This window comes from Prionailurus viverrinus, chromosome B2 (genome assembly GCF_022837055.1).
Source record: "Prionailurus viverrinus isolate Anna chromosome B2, UM_Priviv_1.0, whole genome shotgun sequence".
Lineage (NCBI taxonomy): Eukaryota > Metazoa > Chordata > Mammalia > Carnivora > Felidae > Prionailurus > Prionailurus viverrinus.
The window spans coordinates 62,457,477-62,479,919 of NC_062565.1; the positions used below are offsets into that span (position 1 = coordinate 62,457,477).

Genomic DNA, 22,443 nt, shown 5'->3' on the forward strand with positions numbered 1-22,443 from the left:
CATGACCTGATCATTCTAACTATGGAGTGGAAACACACAGACCAGGGGTGCCTGAGTGGCTTAGTCAGTCGAGCATCTGACTCTTGATTTCAGCCCAGGTCATGATCTCAAGGTTCATGGAATCAATCCTTGTGTTGAGTTCTGTGCTGACAGTGCAGAGCCTGCTAGGGATTCTCTCTCTTCCTCTCTCTCTCTCTCTGTCCCTCTTCTCTCTCTCTCTCCCTCTCTCTCTCTCTCTCTCTCAAAATAATAATAATAATAATAATAATAATAATAATAATAATAAAACAGACTAACAGACCATAGTAGGGTAGGACTGGATATAAAGAGGCTTTTATTGGGCATTTATTGCAGTGGGCCAGATGAGAGAGCTCAGTGACTTAGACTGGATGCTAGTGGAAATAGTGACAAGAGATTAGATGCTGGAGGTATTTTAAAGCCTGATCTTACAGAATGTACTAATGGTTAGAAACAGGATGTGAAAGGAGGGGAGGGTTCAAGAAAATGTCTCCACTACATTTCCAAGAACTCAGCTACAAAAATAAAACAGATTTATGTTTAAATCTGTATCCTATAAAGAAAAGTCAAAACCTACTCTGGCAACCATTTAAATGTCTCCAAAGTTTAGAGACATTTAAGCTTGTCTTGGTTTATTTATTTTTTCTCTTCTTATTCTTTTTAAAATTTTTATTAGGATGTAATTGACATATAACATTGTACTAACTTCAGTGTACACACTAGTGATTTGATAATTGTATATGTTATGAGATGATAACACAATAAGTCTAGTTAATATTTATCAGCACACTTAGTTACAAATTTTTTCTTGGAATGAGAACTTTTAGGATCTACTTTTAGCAACTTTCAAATATATAATACACTATTGTTAACTATAGTCACGACACTGTTTATGTTTTATATATTCTTGTTTTTGAGTCCGACACATATCCTGGCTCCTGGAGTTTAAGAAATTTTACCCTGTGAAGCTATCAGTCTTCTGTCCTCATACCACCCCTTGAATCCCTGGACAGAAGCTAGAATGAAATTGTTCCTTAAAGTGTCTTTTTAAAGCTATAACTCAGATTGAGCTGCCGGTTATCAAATGAAATAAATTCTACTCTCCCTATCATTTTTGTGTTTCTTCTTCTCTCTATAAAGTCATGGAAGCTCAAGAATGGAAGAATGTTTAGGGGTCAACCAAGTCCAGCCATAAACTTGTCAGCTCCATTCTACATAAAGTATTGTTTAAGGTTTGTTTTTTTTTTCTTTTTATTAGTGAAAGTGTTTTTTAATAAAAAATAAAGTATCCAGGTAGAAATGTCTCTGAAAAGCACCTTTGTTTCTACAACTTAAAAAAATGTTATTTTCAGTAGTACTAGTACCTTGGTTACAACCCTGGACTGTGACATAGAAAATAGACATCATATCATGGTGTTGCATGTTATCAGTAGGCCTGTGTTCTTTTAGAACATAACTGGAGTGAATATCTTTACATAATATTTTAGGCTTATCTAATCTGTTTTATACAGCCTACTTAAGGACACAATTATTGATGTAGTCATTAAATAATGATTATTGTCCTTAAAAATCTTGAACTTAGAAAGCACTGTTAATAGCCATTATTTTTCATTTCCAGTAACCCAGATGCCCTAAACTTTCTCCCCATTATTCCTGTATTATGCCAGCTCCTAAGCCTCATTCTAACTACTGCTCTGCTGTGAATTTCTCATTTCGTCTCCAGATCTTTATCAGCTTTTGCTTCTTATCCCAGTTTAAATACAGTTGAGAAAGAATAGGGTCTACATGTTGTTACTTTAGAAAGCCTTTTTTCTTACTTTCTTACATATATTTTACTTTAATATATATTCTAATTAAAATTCCCTAGTATCAGACAGTGGCTGTTATTCTAAGGAACTCTTTACAGAAGTACCATTTGAGTATAATATGTACAAAAATGTCTTTGTTTTATCTCCTTTTATTCCTCAGGCTTTCCAAAAAAAAACATTTGTTAAGGTATCCCTTGCATTAATTATATAGCACTTCCCAAATTAATGCTTTCACAAATATTCATGGTACTATTTACTCCTAACAACCTTGCTGCCACAATGCTAAGGGCACCCACACAATTTTTCCTACATCAGTGCTTTCCATTCAGAAGCAGTGCATTTTTATCCCTTTGCATCTTTGTAATTGAAAGTTAAAGATTCGTTTCATTATCTTGCTCAGCCAACCACACTCTAACCTACTTCTTTATATAAAGAACTTCACTGTAGTTTTGATATGACTCTGGGGAAATCTTACTCATGTATTCTGTATTTTTATGTCAAGGTAAAACGACTCCTGACCTTTATTATCTTTTGTAGTGATATTTTTCATATATATCTACTTTATTAGGAATTTAAAAATTGTTTTCTGGCTAATTACACATTTTAAAGGATATATGATTATACCTTAAATGAATCTTTTATGACATTTCTAAGCCAGTGAAAATTTTTTGAACCTGTTACTCATTCAGTCTCCATTCTTTCAGTAACTGTCTAGTGAGAATGTCTAGATAAAGACCAACTCTTTGGCTCTAAGGCATATCATTTCTTTTGGATTTTATATTTACTGGGAAAATCCTCATGATCTGAGGAAAACTAATAAGGTCACATGAATTTCAGATGGAAATATACAACATAGAATGCACAGTACTTCTCAGCAGTACTGGTAGATGAATAGGAAAAGGAGATGAAATATTGACTCCTCCCTACCTATGTATACTTATGAGAAAGAGTTCAAAGCCTCAAGGATGAAATACACGTAACACAGATGGTGAAGATACATACTTTTATGATAAATCTTGGTATATTATTGGCCATGGTTTGTGAAAGCTGTCCTGAATGGAGATACATAATTTCAAAATTTAAGACTTCTGGTGAGAATATAGATTGAGAATTCATGGGTTTCTCATAGGTTGACACATAAACCTAACCACAAACATTTTGGGTCTGAGTTTTCTTTAATTATTCCCTATAAAGAACATGAGTTTTTGCAAAGAAGTTGTTTGTGGATTCTGTATCCTAGGGAAGCTATGAAGAGGAGTTTTGTGTAAAGGAATCAGTGACTTGCCTCAGTTCAAGAGACCCAGAAAAAAACTCCAACTAGGGAAAGTCTTTTAGAGATGGGATTAACACAAGGGCCACATGGCTCCCTAGCTCCCTGGAGAATGCTGTATGTAAAACATGTTGGGATGATAAATCTTCGCAGTGTGACTGCATTCTTCTGTTAGAAGTTAATTCCTTCAGAATCTGGTAGGCACTTACAGGCCAGAATAGAAACATAAAATTTAAAGCCAACTAAAATCAAAACTTGAATGTTATAATACCTCTAGTCTCCATTGCTTTATGCAATAAGGATTTGATATTGCTAAAATTAGCATACTGATGCCTTCTTTCTGGTTTTGCTATTCAACTGAATTAGAAGGATGTGGCTGCGAATTTGTGTGAGTACAAAAAACAATTCCATTTTAACTGTCACTATGACAATAACTGCTTTTCTCTATGGCAATAGTAGTCTGCCTCTGTAACAATAACTAGTGAAGAGAAAAGAAGCACCAATTCCCTTTTAACAAGTTTTATTTTTTTCTACTCTTATGGTTTCACTTTTTCAAAAGTCTTATTTTATTTGGTTATACCAGGAATTCTGTGCTAAATTATTCCCCTTCTCCATTGCTTCTTTTGCTAAAGAGTAAACTTATTTAAGTTCTCATCTGAATCTGACACCTGAAAAATATGACTCATATTAAACACTGGTGACTTGATGTCAATGCTAACAGGGATCCAATTTTGTATCTAGGAAAATATACTGGCTTTGGAGCTAGATTTGGCTGCAAACCTTGACTAAACCACAACAATCGGATCTTCTGCAAGTTATTTCATCTCTGAATCCCTCAGTAGGCTCCTTTCTAAAGTGTAGATAATAATATCTTCCCTAAAGTGTTATTGTAAATATTAAACATAACATATATTTAGCACCTGGTATGTACTAGGCCCTTGGTAGTTGGTAGTGAACAAATACAGGGCGAAATATGGGCTCTGCACCTTACTGGGTGTGTGGGTTGTCCCTCCACCTCCAGTAGCCACAGACTGTCCCTCTAGGGAACTGCTGAAGTTCTTACCTACATTTAATACCCTGTGTTTCTGTTTGTTTTTTCTAATCTCACTAGTATTTCACAAAGCAGACCAGGATCCCAGACTTCTAGGCAGATAATATAATTAAACCTAAAAATATATTTGTGCTTTGCCTATTTTAAAATGAGTTTCTTACCCAATTGTCTTTGTAGTGTGATGATTCTAAAGACCCAACAAACATTTCAATAGTATTTGCACTTCTCTATCTTAAGAAGCTACTCTTCTCTTCCTTGTTCTTATTAGTCATTAGTCAGATCCAGTTAACACACAGGAATCTTTTCTGCTTTACTTTTATAATGTCTTCTCCTTAACATGTAATACATCACCTGTAGTCTACAAAACTGCATCAATTATCCCTATAGATGCGTCAAATAATTCTGTAGCAGAATTATATACTCTGAATTTACAAGTGAATTATTCTCTTTGTCATTAGAATACTGGCTTCTGAACAGAAAAAACTATTTTTCTGCTTTTCTTGCCTACTTAAATATTTCATATGAAGAGTTTTAACTTTAGAAATAGAACTACTTATGTGGCTAGTTCAATGTGTTTTCTTCAATATGATCTTCTGATTTGGTTTGTGACATGTGAATTTGAGAGAGCAGGTGTGAGTGGGTGTGGTTGTGTGTGTATATTCTAAAATATTTGTCAGTGTTCAAATCTGATATGCAGTTGTTTTAGACACTATTAAAATTTATACTCTGGGCTTAGGGGAAAAGTAGTGTTGTTGTTTGTTTTGTTTTGTTTTGTTTTGCTTTAAGTTAGATCAAAGTATGAAGATGCTTTTTAATAGAAGTTAAACTAAATTGAGTACCAATAGTAACAAGCTTTAAAGAATATATAACTATATACAGGATAATATTTTATTTAAGGTTTAGCTAATAACTACAAAATAGAATGTTATAGTTGTAGGGACTAAATAATTCATAAGGGAATAGTTTATATTGGATAATTGGTATATATCCATATATATATATTCTGAAATCAAAGCCTGATACATTGAAATAGGGCTCTAAAATGCAGTAGGAATATAGAAGGATATTAATTTAGACAAAGATGCTAAAAATTTTTCTTTGCCACTACAAAATGTTTTAATAATTAACTTCAACACCCACTTGGGCTACTTTATTACTTTTTGGAATATGAACTTTCCTCTTTTTGAAGAATCTGTCTTTGTTATTTGGTAGCATCAATCATTACCTCTCTTTTTTCTAGATAGTCTCCTTTTACTTTCCCCAAACTCTCTGCCCAATTAATTAACTTTGCCTAACTCCTTCCTTTTTAAAATTTTTTTCTAAAATATAATAATATTCTTACTAATTAAGGTAACCTCTAATGTCTTTAAAATTATTCTAAAAATCCATAATATTTCAAAAATATCGTAGCATATTAGAAATATGGAATACAATTATTTACTGTGTAAATTTCTTAAAGGTAAATATATTGTGTAGTATAATTTCAACCACATAGATGAAAGAAAATTGTAACTGGTATGCCTTTTTAAACTACATGTAAGTTATAGTGAAATAGAGCACTCAGTTTAATCCCAGGGTGTGTATTTTTGTGTGTTTGTGCATGCATGTGTATGGAGAGGAGGTGTAAATTATTGTTTAGGGATTTTTTGTTTTGTTTTTTTGTTTTTTGGTTTTAAGATCCAAAGACCAAAATGTTTTCTGAACTTACAGGAAAGAAATGATGTTTACAAATATAGAGCTCATGTAAGACCTTTTTTCCACCAGTCATTCTTTAGTTTGTTTAGTTTAGATTGTGAACTCATGAATCTTTACCATCATGCCATTAGGACTAAAGAACATTTTTGCAACATAATGATCCAAAACTAGTCTGCAAAATGGGATTGACTGTACTTAGTTCAGAGTGTGTCAAGGGGCCAAGTGAGGTAACACACTATTGCTGGCACTTAACTGCTCAGTAGATGGTCTCTTGTTACTGCTATTTGTTCCTCCTTTTTCTTCAAAAAATTAAATTTGGTGAGGCACACATGTCTAACCTCAGTTCTTATTTTGAAAAAGGCATAAGGCTCATGGTTTCCTTTTGATAAGATGAAGTGGCCAAAATTCTACAAACAACTTGAAATCACCTCTTTGTTCTTATATTATTTTAGAGTCATGTGCTAAACCTTGCCCAGTACCCCCTCCCCAGTTAAAATTAGTCTTTTGCTCTTCATTTCTTCTTTCATTATATCAAATCAATAGTTATTAAGTGCCTGCCAAATACCAGTTATCCTCTGGGCACAAAAAGATGAGCCAAATATATCTGGTTTTTGTCCTTATGGAGGTTACATTCTAGTAGGGAAGATATTAAGTTTTTTTTAATTGTATTTTTTTAAATTTATATCCAAATTAGTTAGCATATAGTGCAACAGTGATTTCAGGAGTGGACTCCTTAGTGCCGCTTACCCATTTAGCCCATCCCCCCTCCCACAACCCCTCCAGTAACCCTCTGTTTGTTCTCCATATTTATGAGTCTCTTCTGTTTTGTCCCCCTCCCTGTTTTTATATTATTTTTGTTTCCCTTCCCTTATGTTCATCTATTTGGTCTCTTAAAGTCCTCATATGAGTGAAGTCAGAGATATTAGGTTTTTAAATATAAAACTTATTAGATAAATGGGGCATCTGGATGGCTCAGTCAGTTAAGCATCTGACTCTTCATTCAGCTCAGGTCATGATCTCATGGTTTAGGAGTTTGAGCCCCTCATCAGGCTCTGTGCTGGCAGTGCAGAGCCTGCTTGAGATTCGCTCTCCCTCTTTCTCTGTCCCTCCCTGCTCTCTGTCTCTCAAAATAAATAAATAAGTTTATTTTTTTAAATCTTATTAGATGAATGAAGATATAATTTATATTATTATATAAGGAAAAATGGAAAATAAAAACTTTTAAAACCAAAATGCATATAGATAAATAAATAAATTCATAGATGTATTTAAGTTGTGGTAAATGATATGAATAGAGACTTATCAAGATTTCCAACTTAGATATGGGGGTAGTAGTTGCTCAGTGCTAGAAAGTTCTTCTTGGCATTCAGCCAAGACTTGATGTTGAATAACAATTAACCAAGGGAGGGGTTGGTATGAAATGAAAGAATGCAACTGTGATTGGAGAGTAGTTGTAAATGGGACAAGTCATGCAATAACATTGAAGAGAAAGTCAAATACCAGGTCATGGAGACCCTGGAGAGATTTTGTATTTTATACAAGTGTAATGGGAACTCCCTGGGGAGTAAAATGATTCAACTCTGCTTCAGAAATACTCTCACTGCAGTGTGTAAAGTGGCACAAGAATGAGCAATGAATATAGTGACTTTTTTAATTTAAAGACTTGATGGATTATTGTGTAGCAGTCAAAGTAGAGATAGTTGAGATGAAAAGACAACTTTAAGATGTGTTTTGGAAGAGAAACAGCAAGCACAATGATGAAGGAAATTCTGGGGATGAAAATATGAACACGTCAAGGATAACTTCCCATTTTCTGTCTTGGGGAAAGGGTGGGATGGAGGTCCCCTTTATAGATATGGGGAAGACTACATACTGAAAGCATATTTATATGCTGGATGAGTAGAAATCAAGAGTTAAGCTTCAGATATGCTACATTTAAGATTCCTGAAGACAGTGAATTGAGTAGTTCAGTAGACAGGTTTGGAGTTCAGAGGAAACATTCTTATTACCTATTTGGCTCATATTTAAGATATTTATGTGAAATAAATGTCTTATTGTAATCTCTTGTAATCTCTTGTCTCCCTTGTAATCTCTTTCTGTGTCAGGATTTTGTCTTTTCTTAATTTTGGATCTTCTACCATATTTTACCCAAGGCAGAGAATGGTTGAGATAAAGGACAAAAGGGAATTGGCATATATTGTGTCTTACTATGTACAGGGAATGAACCAACTGCCTTCAACTAATCCTCATGAAAGGCTATTGATTTTTACAGATGGTCAAACTGAAGAGCAATTAAATATCATGCCAAAGATCACAAAGTAATTGGAAAACTAGATCTTTTTTTTTTTGTCTCCAGGGCACAAAGTGATCACATTGTACCCTGTTTCCTTGTATTGAGTCTTTGGTAGACCTTATTCATTAAAAATAAAATTAAATTCATTAAAAATAAAAAAATATGTGAGGACTTGTGTCAGACCTACTGTATGTTAGGATCCTTTCATACAATGATAAATAGAGAAAATGCCTTTTCTTTTTGAGCTTATAATCTAATATAAAAAAACAGACAATAAACAAGTCTACATGATCTAGACAATTTTTAACCGTGAGCAGGGCCATACAGAAAATAAACAGGATGATATAATAGAGAGCAATGGCAAGGAAGGGGTGGTGGTGAATTTCTTTAGCTAGGGCAGTTAAAACAGACCAAGTTAGCAGAGACTCAAGGATAAGAATAGAAAATAATGTTCTCGTTAGAAAGGAAAAACCCTGTGGTGGAAAAGAAAAGACCTGTACCACTTGATCTGGGTCAGTAAACAAGCAGCCATGTATAATGTGACTGCAGAGAGAGAAGCCAACCCATGCAGGGCCTTGTAGGCCATTGTATAAGATTTAGATTTTATTCCAAAAACACTGGCAAGCCATTGAATTATTTCAAGAAAGGGAACAACATGATCTCATTTATATTTTTTAAAAGATAACTCTGGTTTCTGAGAGAATAAATTCAGGGGAAAAGAATAGAACCAAGAAGGCCAGTTAGGCAACTCTTGAATTCATTTGGGTTAGAGATTCTGGTGGTTTCTAGAGGGTATTGGAATGAAGATGGAGGGAAGGGTAGGGTTTTAAGACATGTTCTAGCTCTAGAAATAATACTGAGAGCATGTGTTAATGGATGTCATAGGAGGCAAAGGAAAACCATAAGTAAAGATGACCTTTAGGTTTTTGGTTTAAACATTTGAATAAATGGTGGCACCTTCTATTAAGGTGAGTGACACTGGGGAAGACAGTGGTTTGGTGGTAGGAAATCAAGAGTTCTGCCTGATAAACATTTGTTGAATTAAAAAAATACAATACTGATCACAGAAGACAATTAAACATGATTAAACATCATGTTTTCTTGCATGACCATTCATTTATGAATTGTGTATGGCTGCTTTCATATAATACCAGCAGAATTGGGTAATTGCCTAATGGCCCACAAAGCTGACAATATTACTGTTGAGCCTTTTATAGAAAAAGTTTACCAACCTCTACAATAGATCATGTCCTGAAACTAATCTTAGAGTATTGTTTCCATTTTGTTTTAAAACCAAACCAATGGCTCTTCTCCATAATCTTTATAAAACCTTTGACCCCTCATAAAGCCATTTTCTCCTTATTAAAATGCAGCTCTCCATTCTTAAGTTAGTTCATGATTGCAATTTTCTTCTCTCTCTCCACTGATTTTTGGTGTCTTTTTTTTAAACTTTATGTATTTATTTTGAAAGGGTTAAGGGAGGGGCAGAGAGAGGGGGAGAGAGAGAATCCCCAGCAGGCTCCATGCTCTGTACTGAACCTGATGAGGGGCTTGATATCTCAACCAGAAGATCATGACTTGAGCGGGAATCAATAATAGGGCGCTTAACTGACTGAGCCACCCAGGCACCCCATAATTTTTTATGTCTTTCTATGTTTATTTCTCTTTACCCCCTAAAGTGAGCCTTTCCTAAACTACATTTCTCAGCTTTTTTTTCCTGTTATCTTCTTAATATCTGCATAACTCACCATTTCACTTCTTGTGGATGTTGGCAAAAATGCCAGCTTACCAAAGAAGTTTTCATTATTTAGTAAACCTTCTCAACCTCACTCATTATCTATCATATCATTTATCATTACTGACATTCTGGCTAGTTGTATTTGTTCCTTGTCTTTATCCACCCCCCCCCCCCCCACACACACACACCAATCCCAGATATCATGCCAGTCCCTTGAGGGTGAAGACTTTGACTTTTTTGTTCACTGGTTTATTTTCAGTGCCCATAACTGTGCCTGGCATGTAATAGGTGCTCAATTAATATTTGCTGAATAAATGAATCTGCTCATTATATTCTCTCTTTAGAAGGACTTATCCATGTCCACATTGTCAATTACTGTTTCTAATTAGAAGACATCTAATTATATCTTCAAATTCTAAATTTGACCATGCTCTAGATCCCTTAGCCTACAATATCTTATTTTGCTTTTTCTCCTATTTCTCTGCCTAAACCTTTCTGTCCTATTAGAAATGTTATTATATCTCTAGGACATATTAAGTTTCCTTGCTTCATGCCTTTAAAGCCTCATGTCATTCCTCCTACCCAGATGCTACTGTTCTGATATGTATGAAACACTACACACCTTTTTCAGGCTCTAGATTCGCAGAGCATAGGCAGTTTCCTCTTCCCTTTGCCATACTTAACTGTCAAACCACAGCCCAGACTGTACCTCTTCAACGAAGCTTTCTTCAGCCAAGCGTGTTCCATCTCATCCTTTATTTCTTTTATGCCACCTCTCTCAATCTAGCATCATCTGAATTGTTTGTTCCCTTACTAATTGCATGTATTCCCCACTGTGAGCTATTTAAAAGCAAAGACTTTGTGTCTCTTGTTCACTTGCTAAATACTCAGTATCAAAATAGTGCTTAGAATATTCTCAGGGCTCAATAGAGATTTGTTGGATGAATGAATTTCCAGAATGAATTTCTCGGTCTACAATGATCTCTTTTCCCTTTTCACCTCTTAGCACTGTCTGTTGCTATTACTTTTCTGGGAATGGATGAGTCACTATCTTGGGAAGTCGTTGAATTGTTGGCTTTAGTTGTTTGCTGCCTGCATTGGTGCCTAATTCCTAGTAGGTCCTTAATTCTTCACTAGTAATACTGAAAGTCCCTTAAATGTCAAAACTTTCTTATTATACACACACATTCATATGTGTGTATATAAAGAGAAAGAAGTTAATAATGTTGCATGTACAAAATATTTCTCTCTCTCTCTCTCTCTCTCTCTCTCTCTCTCTCTGTCTCAATACTGAGTTGATTATCATCTGATGATCCTTCTTCTGAAGGAATTCTGTTCTTAATTTAACTGGTTGGGAGAAGAGGGAAAACTTCTTTCCTAAAAAAATTTCTATATTGATTTGTTTTTACTATTCAGGTATACATACGAGAATGATTAACCATATCACATTTTATTTTTCATTCATGTTAGGAGTAAAATCATGAACTACTTGTGTAGAGAAGATGAACATTTTTTTTAAATGACTGTTTCTGTAAGACTGTAAAACACTCATTCATACTCTTTTTGAAAACTAAAAGAAAAATGGTGGAATCAGCTCAAATATCCCCACTATATTCAGCGTAGTACTGAAAGAAAAGGTGGGAAGAACATGTAATAGATAACAGAATAAGTACAGAAACTCATGTGTTTTTTAGAATGTGTTTCTTTTTAAAGGTAAATTGTAATATTTAAAAATAGCTCTTCAGCATATGTCCAGAACAGATGTAGGCATACTTTTTCCGCAAAGGGCCAAACAGTAAATATTTTAGGATTGTGGACCATACAGTGTTCAGTGCAGCTATTCAACCCTGCCATTGTTGCATGGAAGCAACCCTGGACTGTAAGTACATGAATGGCTGTGGCTGTATTCCAAGACTTCATTTGTGGACACTGAAATTTGAATTTCATGTAATTTTCACATGCCAAGAAATATTATTATTCTTTTGAATTTTTTCAATTATTTAAAAATGTGAAAACCATTTTTAGCTTGCAAACCATGCAAAAAATAGCTAATAGGACAGATTTGGCCTGTGGGCTATAATTTGCCAATTCCTGGTTGAGACGATTTAGCTTTAATGAGAGTCACATGTAGGCTATGGATGTACCATGTGCATAGGCATGATTACATGTTAGGGAAGTAGGGGTGACCTGAGAGAAAGCCACGGGAGTCCTCCATGGAGAGCACTAAAATCTGGCAAAAGTACTGTGAGCAGGAATAAGAATGTGCCCTGCTGTGCAGAGTCTCCCAGGCTTGGATACAAAGCAGCCAATGGATAAAAAACAGAGTCTGAATCTAATGATTCACAAGTAATTTGCAAGTTTTTTTTTTAATTTTGATGCTGGAAAGGAATATGCAAAATGGTTAAGTATTTAAAGTTTCATTATACATAGTAAGTCATTAAAAAGTAACAAGTTGAAAACAGTATGCTCAATATGCCATATAGGTCCTTTTTTGACTGCCCGTCTAGTTTGTCTACTTTTAAAAAAAATCAGAGGATCCTACTTTTTCTCTTAAAAAGAAAAATCTGTAAATTCCTAAAGAGAAGAGTATTTCTCATCTAAATCTCTGTGTGCTGGTCCTGGGACTTGGGGATGTTTCACTCTAGTGGTGATGGCGGGATAGAACTGATAGGTGCTGTCAGAGCACTGGGTCCTTTCAGATGCCCCTGCCTAGTGGTTCCATTTCCTGGGAAGTCATGGCTGCACGCCACTTTCTAGCAAACCTGTTCTTTCTCTTGGGCTCTCAGCATTCCAATCTTGGCATTTTGGGAAAAGAGACAGAGTAAATGGGGGAGACAGGGTAATGAGAAAAACAACCAAAACTGGCCGTTTGATTGTCTGTTTCCTGTAAACCACTCACAGGAATGTGATTTTTCATGAAGATGTTAGAACGTAAAGATATGCTGGACAAATTAAAGTACGTGTCTATTTGCCCTTTTGATAATCACCATTCTTCAGTAGTATCTAGTTTTGATCTCTTGCTGGACACGTGAGAATAGCTTCATTTCCTCTTATTGAATTATTATGTCTGTCTTTTATATTTAGTGCAAAAATATTACAGTAAGACAAAGTAAATTTGCTGCTGATTTGTTAGGTAAAATCAAACTGCACCACACAGTGCAAAATCATATACTTCTGAGTAGGCAAACTGAGAATTGAATCACAATGTTACCACTTTAACAGAGTCTACTTCCTCATTTGTAAATGAATGTAGGGATAATAACAATGAGGATACTGATAATAATGACACCTCCTAGGGTTGCTTTAAATATTAAATAAGGGTTTTTTTAACTATTAAATAAGATATCACGTGTAAAGCACTTGCCTAAGTGCTGTGCTAAGAACAGTGCCTAGCACAGAGAAGATATTTGATACATACTTGTTGAATAGATTAAGGAATGTCTAACAAATGCCAAGGTCATGGCAACTATTCAGTAAATGTCAGCTGTCCTTCCTTTCCCTCCCAAATGCCCTCAGTATTTTATAAAGCACTCAGCATTTCTATATAAATATAAAAACCATGACTTTTTAAGCTGCTAAATGCCAACAGAGCAACTACATGTAGGCTTTGCTCAGCCCCTCTGTGCTTGCATTAGGTACACAAACAAAACTAATTGTTGCTTTCTTACACACTGATGCAGTGCATACTTCCTTCCCTGCCATATTTTTCGTATGGGATATCAAAACTGTGGAGTGACTATCTAGTAATACTGAGTGATATTTTCCACAAGCAAATCCATTTTGATAACTAGCCAATTTCCTCATATTGATGAGTCAAGACCCAATTTATAAGTTGTTCCCTCTGAATCAACATGAAAAATGATGCAAACTTTAAATATTTTGGAAACGTCAATATCCTCTTTAAGGCATCTCTTAAACTTCTTTTTCTGTATCCATCTACACTTTTGTTTATGATAAGGTTCCCTTGTTTGGGAGTTTCCGCTACTCACTTATACGATGTGAATTGCTGCACTAAGTTAGGTCACTGCATAAGGGTAGTGTTTCTGAAGTTCTCTTTGCAGACTGTGGCCTTGGCTGCAATGGCAATACTGAATCTGTCACCTAGGATGCAGTAAGTTTCTTTTCCAACTGAGATTTTTACCTGGCTGACTTTGTGTGGCCGAATAACCAGAGAACCCAACCTCTTCCCTCTGGAAGATTCTATTGGAAAAGGAAAGGGAGAGGGACAGAAGGATGGAGACAGAGATAGAGATGGAGGGAGACAAGGAGAGAGACATAGAGGTGGGGAGAGAGAGAAGGAGAAGAAGCAGCAGGAGGGAGGAGGAGAGTGAGGAGGCGGGCAGGAGAGGGAGAGAGGGAGGGAAGGAAGGAAAGAGAATGAGTAAGAAGGAACCTTAGCTCCCTAGGTGACACATTTAAGTACTAAAGGATGAGCTCTATTTTAAGTATAATTCCTACCTTTGGTTAAATGCAATCCCTACCTTTGGATAACCAACATAAACTTTTAAATACATAATCTCATGCCAAAGTCACTGAAGAACAATCAAAAAAGAATGTGTTTTGGGCACTTGGGTGGCTCAGTCAGTTAAGCCTCTGACGTCGGCTCAGGTCATGATCTCACGGTTCGTGAGTTCGAGCCCCACATCGGGCTCTGTGATGACAGCTCGGAGCCTGGAGCCTGCTTTGGATTCTGTGTGTGTGTCTCTCTCTCTCTGCTCCTCCCATGCTTATGCTCTGTTTCTCTGTCTCTCAATAATAAATAAATGTTTTAAAATTTTAAAAAATAATAGCTAACACACAGCATTACCCACATACTGTTCTAGGCATCTGACTTACCTCTTGACATATAGTAACTAGTTTCATCTTCCAGCATCTCAGTGAGGTGGATAATATTATTCCCATATTACAGAAGAAAAAATTGAGGCACAAAGAAGTTAGGCAATGCCCAGTGTTGCACAATTTATAAGATGAACATGAAATTTATCTTCTAAAAGGAACCTTTTGGGAATGGTAGGGTATGCTTTCCATAATTACACAAAATAGCAAAGAGAAACTGCGACTGGCCCAGAAAAACAAACAAACAAACAAACAAACAAACAAGATATTATACTCTAAAATATTAGGATTTGAATCCCAGGCCAGATTCAGAGTCCAGACTTAAGCCATCTGGAAAACTATGGTTTTTCCCTGTTAGCCCTCATTTGACCATTTTCTCATCCCTCCAGCATTCATCGGTGTACTTTGGCTCTCTAGTCTTTTCCTTTTACATGCCTCCATTCTTGTCCATGATGCAACTGCTGCATCATATTAACTAACCCGAGCTTTTGTATTTGGGCCATTCACATTACCTGACATGACATTACATGACAGAGTTGCCATTCTCCAGAACCTCAGTTAGGGCAAAGTGCTAAAACCTCATGATTTTCCTCAGGGACAAGGTTCAAAGCTCCACCCTGCTTTGATGAACCAAAAGCAAAACAAAAACAAACAAAAAAACCGACCTCATGCTTTTAGAGTCTGCAAGGATTCCTTATGCTTTCTCATGAGGAGGAATTTTATGCTGCATATCCAAACTCAAAATGAAAGTTTTAAAATTGGAAAATGAAAGTGCAGCTGGTTTTGCTGCAAGGTTTATCAGTGATGAGTCACCTATTTTTATTGCATAAGAAATCAAATCTAGTGTTGTAATGAAAACACGATACAGTGCATTTAGGATAATTCTTGGAGCATTCAAGATGTGCCTATTTGTTCAGGGACACTGTGTCCTTTGTGGTTTCTTCTAAGCACTTTAATCTTCTGTAAGAAAGGCGTTTTCTCAGTTTTTGAGGAAAGATGCTCTATTATCTAACCACCCACAATGACTGGTTTTAATGCAGCAATTACTGCAGAAACAGAGTGTAGACTATGCACTTATGCTTTGCATTTATGTTCCTTTGTCAGCACTGGACACATATTTGTATAAACTTGGCATAGTTTAAAGCATTCACTTTTAATCCTACCTCTTTGGTATTCACTTAACATCTGAGCTTTCCAGTTCCCTAAAGACTGCATCTGAGTTTTACCTAAAGGTTTTGGACACTCAAACTCAGTGAAGGAGGGAAGAGATTGAGGATTGGATTGGTCCAAGTGTCTGGTACAGGGACTGAAAGAAGGAGGAAATAAAAGTCATCTTTGAACTATTTTTGCTATATGGAAATGGGTTTTCTTGTTAATCATGTCAGGATCATGAAGAACCACAGTGTCATCTAAGGCATCTTCCTAGGTAGCTTTAAGGTAAAGATGTAATATTATAAATATTTTGTATTTTAAAGAACGTGTATACACTGATAATTTGAAGACTAACATTTGAATCTCATCAGCCTATGAAGTCATATCCTTTTTTATAATGCATTTATTGAAAATATCATCTTACTTTAAGAATTACATTTCTACTAAAACCAATGAATAAGTGTTTGTTTTCATGTACTCCCTATGCTCAAGACTGCAATTTAAAGGACTTCTTGCACAAATTAAATGCTGATCCTAATTGATTTTTATATTTGTTTAATCTAGACTGTGTTCAAAAGTACAATATAACCTATATAGTCATAATTCAATAGCCAGTGTACCATTGATTGAAGAATGAGTGCATTTCATAATATGAGATGCATGCACGTTTAATTCTATCATTTTTGTATATTTAAGGACATGCCATTAGACTAGAGCTTATTCAGGATAAAGTGATAGAGTTGGTAAAGAATGTGCTTCCTCCATTTGTTACTGCTTCGTTTTGGTCATTTGTTTTTTGTTTTCTATCCAAGGAATATAGTAACAGAGGAATTATTAGACTTCAGGGTTCAACAATTTATCTCTTTTTTATTTTCCCTTATAACAGAAACCAATTGTGTGATAGTCAGAAACATCTTCATTTCTTTTCATCAATTTTTAGAGCAAAGAGGTGAAATAAATTTCCTCTAAATATCAAGAAAACCAAAGTGAGAGCCAAGGAATTTGGTAGTAAATGAATTTAATTTTGCAGATTAAATAAAACTTATAGGACCCTCAAGAAAGAATGTGCTACCAATTTGCTGACCTGTCCATCTAATTGCAGTGGAGGATTTGGACCTTTTAGGACATGTGAACTGGGTTATTTATGGACAACAAAGACTATATTGTTTGAAAAATTAAAGAAAGCAGAATAATTATAGCTGTTATTCAAAACCAGCATGTAACATCCATAACTAATTTATGTGTTACCCAGCACCCTCTTTCTTTCAACATTTAGTAGCAAAATCCTTTTTTAAGCTTATTATGTCAAATTACAGGCCAAATGAAATTTCATCCTATGCTGATAATGGATGTCTATAATAGCCGAAAGAGCTTTAGTAAAGTACGATAATACATAACCATTTCAATTTGGAACTAAGCCAGTGTTGCAATATATTTATACAACTAATATTGTTAAATTTCTAATTTTCATTCTCTCGATTTGAATTACAAGTTTCTTCAGAATGAAATCCACTTATGAGGAGCTGAATGGTTTCTTACTTTAGCTTACTATTGTAATGGCTGCTATAGTTTTTTTCATTATCTATTTAAATCCTCCATGAGATACCTGAAACTTTCATGTAGAACAAGTATGAACCTCTGTAAAAGTTGTACAAATTACATTTATTAATTGAAAATGTATATAATCAATAAGTACTTAAGTATTTATAATTTTATTATGTATGTATATATGTATATATGTGTGCATATATAATTGTTAGATATAATAAAAAAATTCAGGCATTACCAAACATATCATTCATGACTTTTTTCAATATATATTAAAATACTTATTGCAAGTAAAGACACAATTCTACACTCCAAGTATCCATTTATTACTTTCAATTATGGAGGGGGCTGTTTTAAAAAGTTTGTGTTATTAATCTACTTGATAAATATTTTTGCATATTACATTGTCTCTGTGGCTATAGCATTACTGGTGCTTTATTAGTTGGATTATGACAGTTCTGTTTTCAAGAGTAATATGCCTTTGTTTTCCATGCCTTCATGGTACCCCATTTAATCCATGAAAAATTTCTTTCAAAGATGACATTCACATGTAAATGCAGAAAATTTGTTCCGAGAACAAAGTCCACATATAAACACAAATTTCAGTCTGTGAATCAAATGTGTTAATCAAAATGCTTAGCAAAAAACACAGTATGAACTTATAACCATTGGAATGGAAGTCAACTCTGAACAACCGCGTGGCAGTACATGCTGCTCTCAGAATACACCCCATTGACCATGTGTATGATTCCTGGGGAAAGCAATAGAAATATAAATTGATAAGTAAAAGAATTGGCAACCTTAATGATTATTGTCTAATATTAGGAAATAAGTCTGTTTTGTAGCTCTAATAAATATAATTTGGCTCAAAACCTTTTGAATATATTGCAAGGTGTAATTTGATCAATTTTGATTCCACTGAAAGATCTTAGTTAACATTATTACTTCTTTTCTAATAGTGGCTAGCATTCAGAAGCTTCCTGCAGCATCTGTTCTAACAGACATCAACTTCCCAATGAAAGGACGAAAGGGAATGGTTGACTGGGCAAGAAACTCAGAAGATAGGGTAGTCATTCCAAAAAGCATTTTTACTCCTGTATCATCAAAAGGTAAATATGTGACATAATTTGAACTTTGAACAAAACATTTCTAATAAGGTTATTTAATAGTACACTAGATACAAATCTGCTTATGTTAAACAACTTAGTCTGCAATCATGGGTCTAATTTTGTAAATACAGAAGACTTACACATAGTCTTTAAATCTGAATTTACTGGTGGAAAGGACCTATTAAAATGGAAAAATGCAAATTATAGATCTGCCCTTGACATAATTAAGTCTCAGTAATGTCAGTTTTATCCCAATGTAAAGCATGTGGCATAATATTTTAATTTGAGGTATGGAAACATACCACTTTCTACAGTCATTTTTAATTTTGCTTTGGTTTGTAGTTATTATTTTGGTATGTAAAGGCAAATTTAAGAAAAAATTAAGTTTCAAGAACATCTTCAGAAGCCTCTAAAATTAATGGCTACTTTCAACAGTGAAGTTGTAGTCTTGATTTTTACCTTGGAGATCTTGACCATATATCTTAAACTCCAAAAGAAAGTTGTCTCTGAAGCTCCTTAGCTGCACCTACAGCTGCCTCTGCTCTCAGCCTGGTGAAGAAAGGTTACTTCATAAGACACAAAGCCACTGAAAACACATCTTTTAGAGCTACCATTAATATGTATGGTGTGTGGGCTTATCTGTCCCATGCATGGTTAAGAAAACATTTCTTCTACTTGGCTTTGCATCAGCAAGTACTGGAATCCCCTAGTAATGAGCAGATTAAAGTTTTATAAGACAGTATTTTTCTTGTCGTTTCACTAATATTTTTAATTTCATTCTTTCTAGAATTAGATGAATCATCGGTATTTGTTCTTGGAGCAGTCCTATACAAAAACTTAGATCTAATTTTGCCCACTTTGAGGTAAGCTACGAAGTAATAAGCTGTTATAATCTTTGTAAATTATTCCAAAAATGTGATTATAGCCCATTCTATGAAAATAGTCAAACAAGCTTTGTTAATACAAAGAGCCTTTTCTTAAATTAAATAGAAAATACCAATTTAATGAACAGCTTATTAGCATATTATGCACTTCAAAACAACTAGAAAAGACAATTTTGGTCTCTGATTATAGCCCTGCAATTCTTTTATAACTAATCATGACTTGCCTTAAGACTGAGGGAAAAAAATAAGAAAAAGAAAAAATTGAAGTCTCTGTAATAGAATGGGTCGTTTTAAAATTAATCTGTCTTCTCTCTTTATTTGCACTTAATGGTACTGTTCATCAGCATTACATGAAATTAAAGGAGTGCCATCATGACTGGGAATGCATGCTTTGTTCTTCATTTGCACAAGATCTCAATTTGCTTCTAAATAAATATTCAATTATAGCTACATTAAGAAAAAATGCTGTTGTTCAATTAGAGAACTATTTTTGGAAGAAATCCATTGATTTCTTTCCTCCCAGACACTAAAGGAAACAATTACACATAGCAATTCTACCAACATTAATTTATTTGCTCTATTGTCTTAACTACTTTACCTGATCTCACAGAAAACATCATTCACACCTACTTGGGTAGTGATGCTATCACTCAGGATGACCCATTTCTTTCATTTCACCCCATCTCCTTCAGGAGGTCTGAGACCAATCGTTTGTTTTTTTGTTTTGTTTTGTTTTTTGTTTTTTTTGTTTTGTTTTGTTTTGTTTTGTTTTTAGTTCAACACAACAGTGAGTTGTGAGCTCTTACTCACACCCTCATGAATAAAGCTTCCACTTTTTAGGGAAGAAAGACTGAATGATCTGTACAGTTATACCTGGGGCATAACAAATAGCATTGTAAATAAACACAATCAGAGTTCAGTCCAACAGAAAAAAAGCCTTGCAAGGAAGCAACTAAGTTTTCTGCAGCGGCAGTGACTAATTATGATTCTTTGGGAGAAATCTTTCCATGTGCAGCAAATTATTAGTATATTCCATAGTGAGTCACGGAGTGACCCTCTAGATGCAATGCAGGTTCACATTCAACCAGAAAGACAACTATGGGAACTGTAGTTTTAACTCCTTTTTCTCTGGATGGAATTTGGGCATTCTGAATTTGAATCAGTCCGTATTTGCTTTTGTTCTACCAATAACAGATTTCAAAACAAGTTTTCTCTCAACTTTTCCACTGGTTTGATTAAAACACATTGGTATGCAGGATTACAGATAAAATGGATTTCTGGTTACATTGCCTCTAATTCTGTGTATGATGTTCATTTGAAAAGAAATGTGGTAAAGTTAAACGAACCCAGATACTCAAAGTTAGACCCTCATTTCTATAAGGAGTTCATTTGTATGAAGCTAATCTTTCAACAACTCTAGACTAGATACTAACTTGGAATCAGATGACTCGGGTTTTAAATTTAATTTCACATAACAAGAAATTTTTAAACTTGCCCCGGTCACTCAGCAAGTGCCTTCCTTTAGTTCAGCTGTAAAATAGAATCACCTTAATAAATAAATAAATAAATAAACAAACAAAATATAAGCAGCGTGATGTGCAATATCCACCCTATTTGCTGCTGAGTGATATAGTGAATTCAAGTAAAATATTCAACATAAAATGCTTTAGATAGTGAGTTACTTTTTTTCCTACAGAACTAACAAAGTTAGATTGTATTATGATTAATCATGTTTTGTATAATACCATGGAACTCACTTACTTAAATAAAGCCAGGTCATTCCATACTTCTTAAATTTATGGTCAAGGGAATTGAAATTTTATTTAGGGTAGACTACTGGGTCTTTTAATGAGTGATTTAATGGATAAAGCAGGGAATTGTCCAGAGCAGTGACTCCTGTAATACCATCTGTGAAGCAAACGGATTTAGATTAATTTGGGGGCAAATCATTGAATTTTTAATATGTAAATTGTGAAGTTGAACTCAAAGGTTCTTTCTGATTTCAAAATTTCCTTGTCTTTATTGTAGTAAAATTGTAGAATTGTTCAGTTCTGATATATTCTTTAAAGTCCTCAACAACCTTTATATAAGAACTCTGAATATGTATACCTATTCAGAGTTTCTATGTATAAAGTAATTAGGTAAATGACCAAAGGAAAACAATATTCACATTTAGATTCATTGACAAGAAATAATGATAATGGAACATGCAGGATTAAATGTTTGTTTAAGTACTATTTGAAGGTGAAACATTAGCATTTACTTCTCATTTTCTTTTATTTTGTACAGTAAAATGTAACCATGAAGCATTCTCAGGCATGCTTTTTTTCCTTTCAAAAAACTATTTCAGAAAGTTGAGTTAGTAACTGTACAATTATAGATCTGCTAAGTAAGAATAAGCCTTTTAAACGACAAGAGTTATGTCTTTGTTTCAAGTCACTGAACAAACATTTACTAAGCTGCAACCCAGCTAACCTTACTGGTCTGAATTCTTTTACATCTCCTTTACTGTTGAAACTCCAGAACAATGCTTAATAAATAACAAAGGTCCCAGAAATGTTTACTGGAATAATTAATTGTCTTATCTGATAGAATATTCTACATAAGCCATTTTTAAAATAATTAGGTACATAGACATTTAGGGTATATACCGTACAACTATTTTAGGAGCAGAGGAATAAAATATATATATCTTGTTGTTTTACTGTATAAATTGTACTATGTGAATTGAACCCAATAGGAAAGGGAATATTTTATTTATTTTTTGTTAAAGCTTATTTATTTTTGAAAGAGAGAGAAAGAGAGAGAATGAGTGGGGGAGGGGCAGAGAGAGAGAGAATGACACAGAGAGAAAATCCCAAATAGGCTCCACACTCCACACTGAGCCTGACATGGGACTCAATCCCACCACTGTGAGATCATGCCCTGAGCTGAAGTCAAGACTCTAACACTTAACCTACTAAGCCACCCAGATGCCGCAGGAAAGGAAATGTCTTCTTATTCATCATGAAAAAAATACTCAAATTTGCTCTTTATGTTTA

The 22,443-nt window shown here is 34.6% G+C and overlaps 1 protein-coding gene across 3 annotated transcripts in view; it reads left to right on the forward strand.

The window, feature by feature from the left end:
• ADGRB3 (adhesion G protein-coupled receptor B3) overlaps positions 1-22,443 on the forward strand; it is a 724,938-nt gene that overhangs the window by 393,312 nt on the left and 309,183 nt on the right. For all 3 annotated transcript variants that reach the window (XM_047860848.1, XM_047860847.1, XM_047860849.1), the window contains 2 exons: positions 18,369-18,518; positions 19,306-19,381. In XM_047860848.1, coding sequence (XP_047716804.1) covers positions 18,369-18,518; positions 19,306-19,381 — 226 coding nt within the window. The remainder of the gene's footprint in view (positions 1-18,368; positions 18,519-19,305; positions 19,382-22,443) is intronic.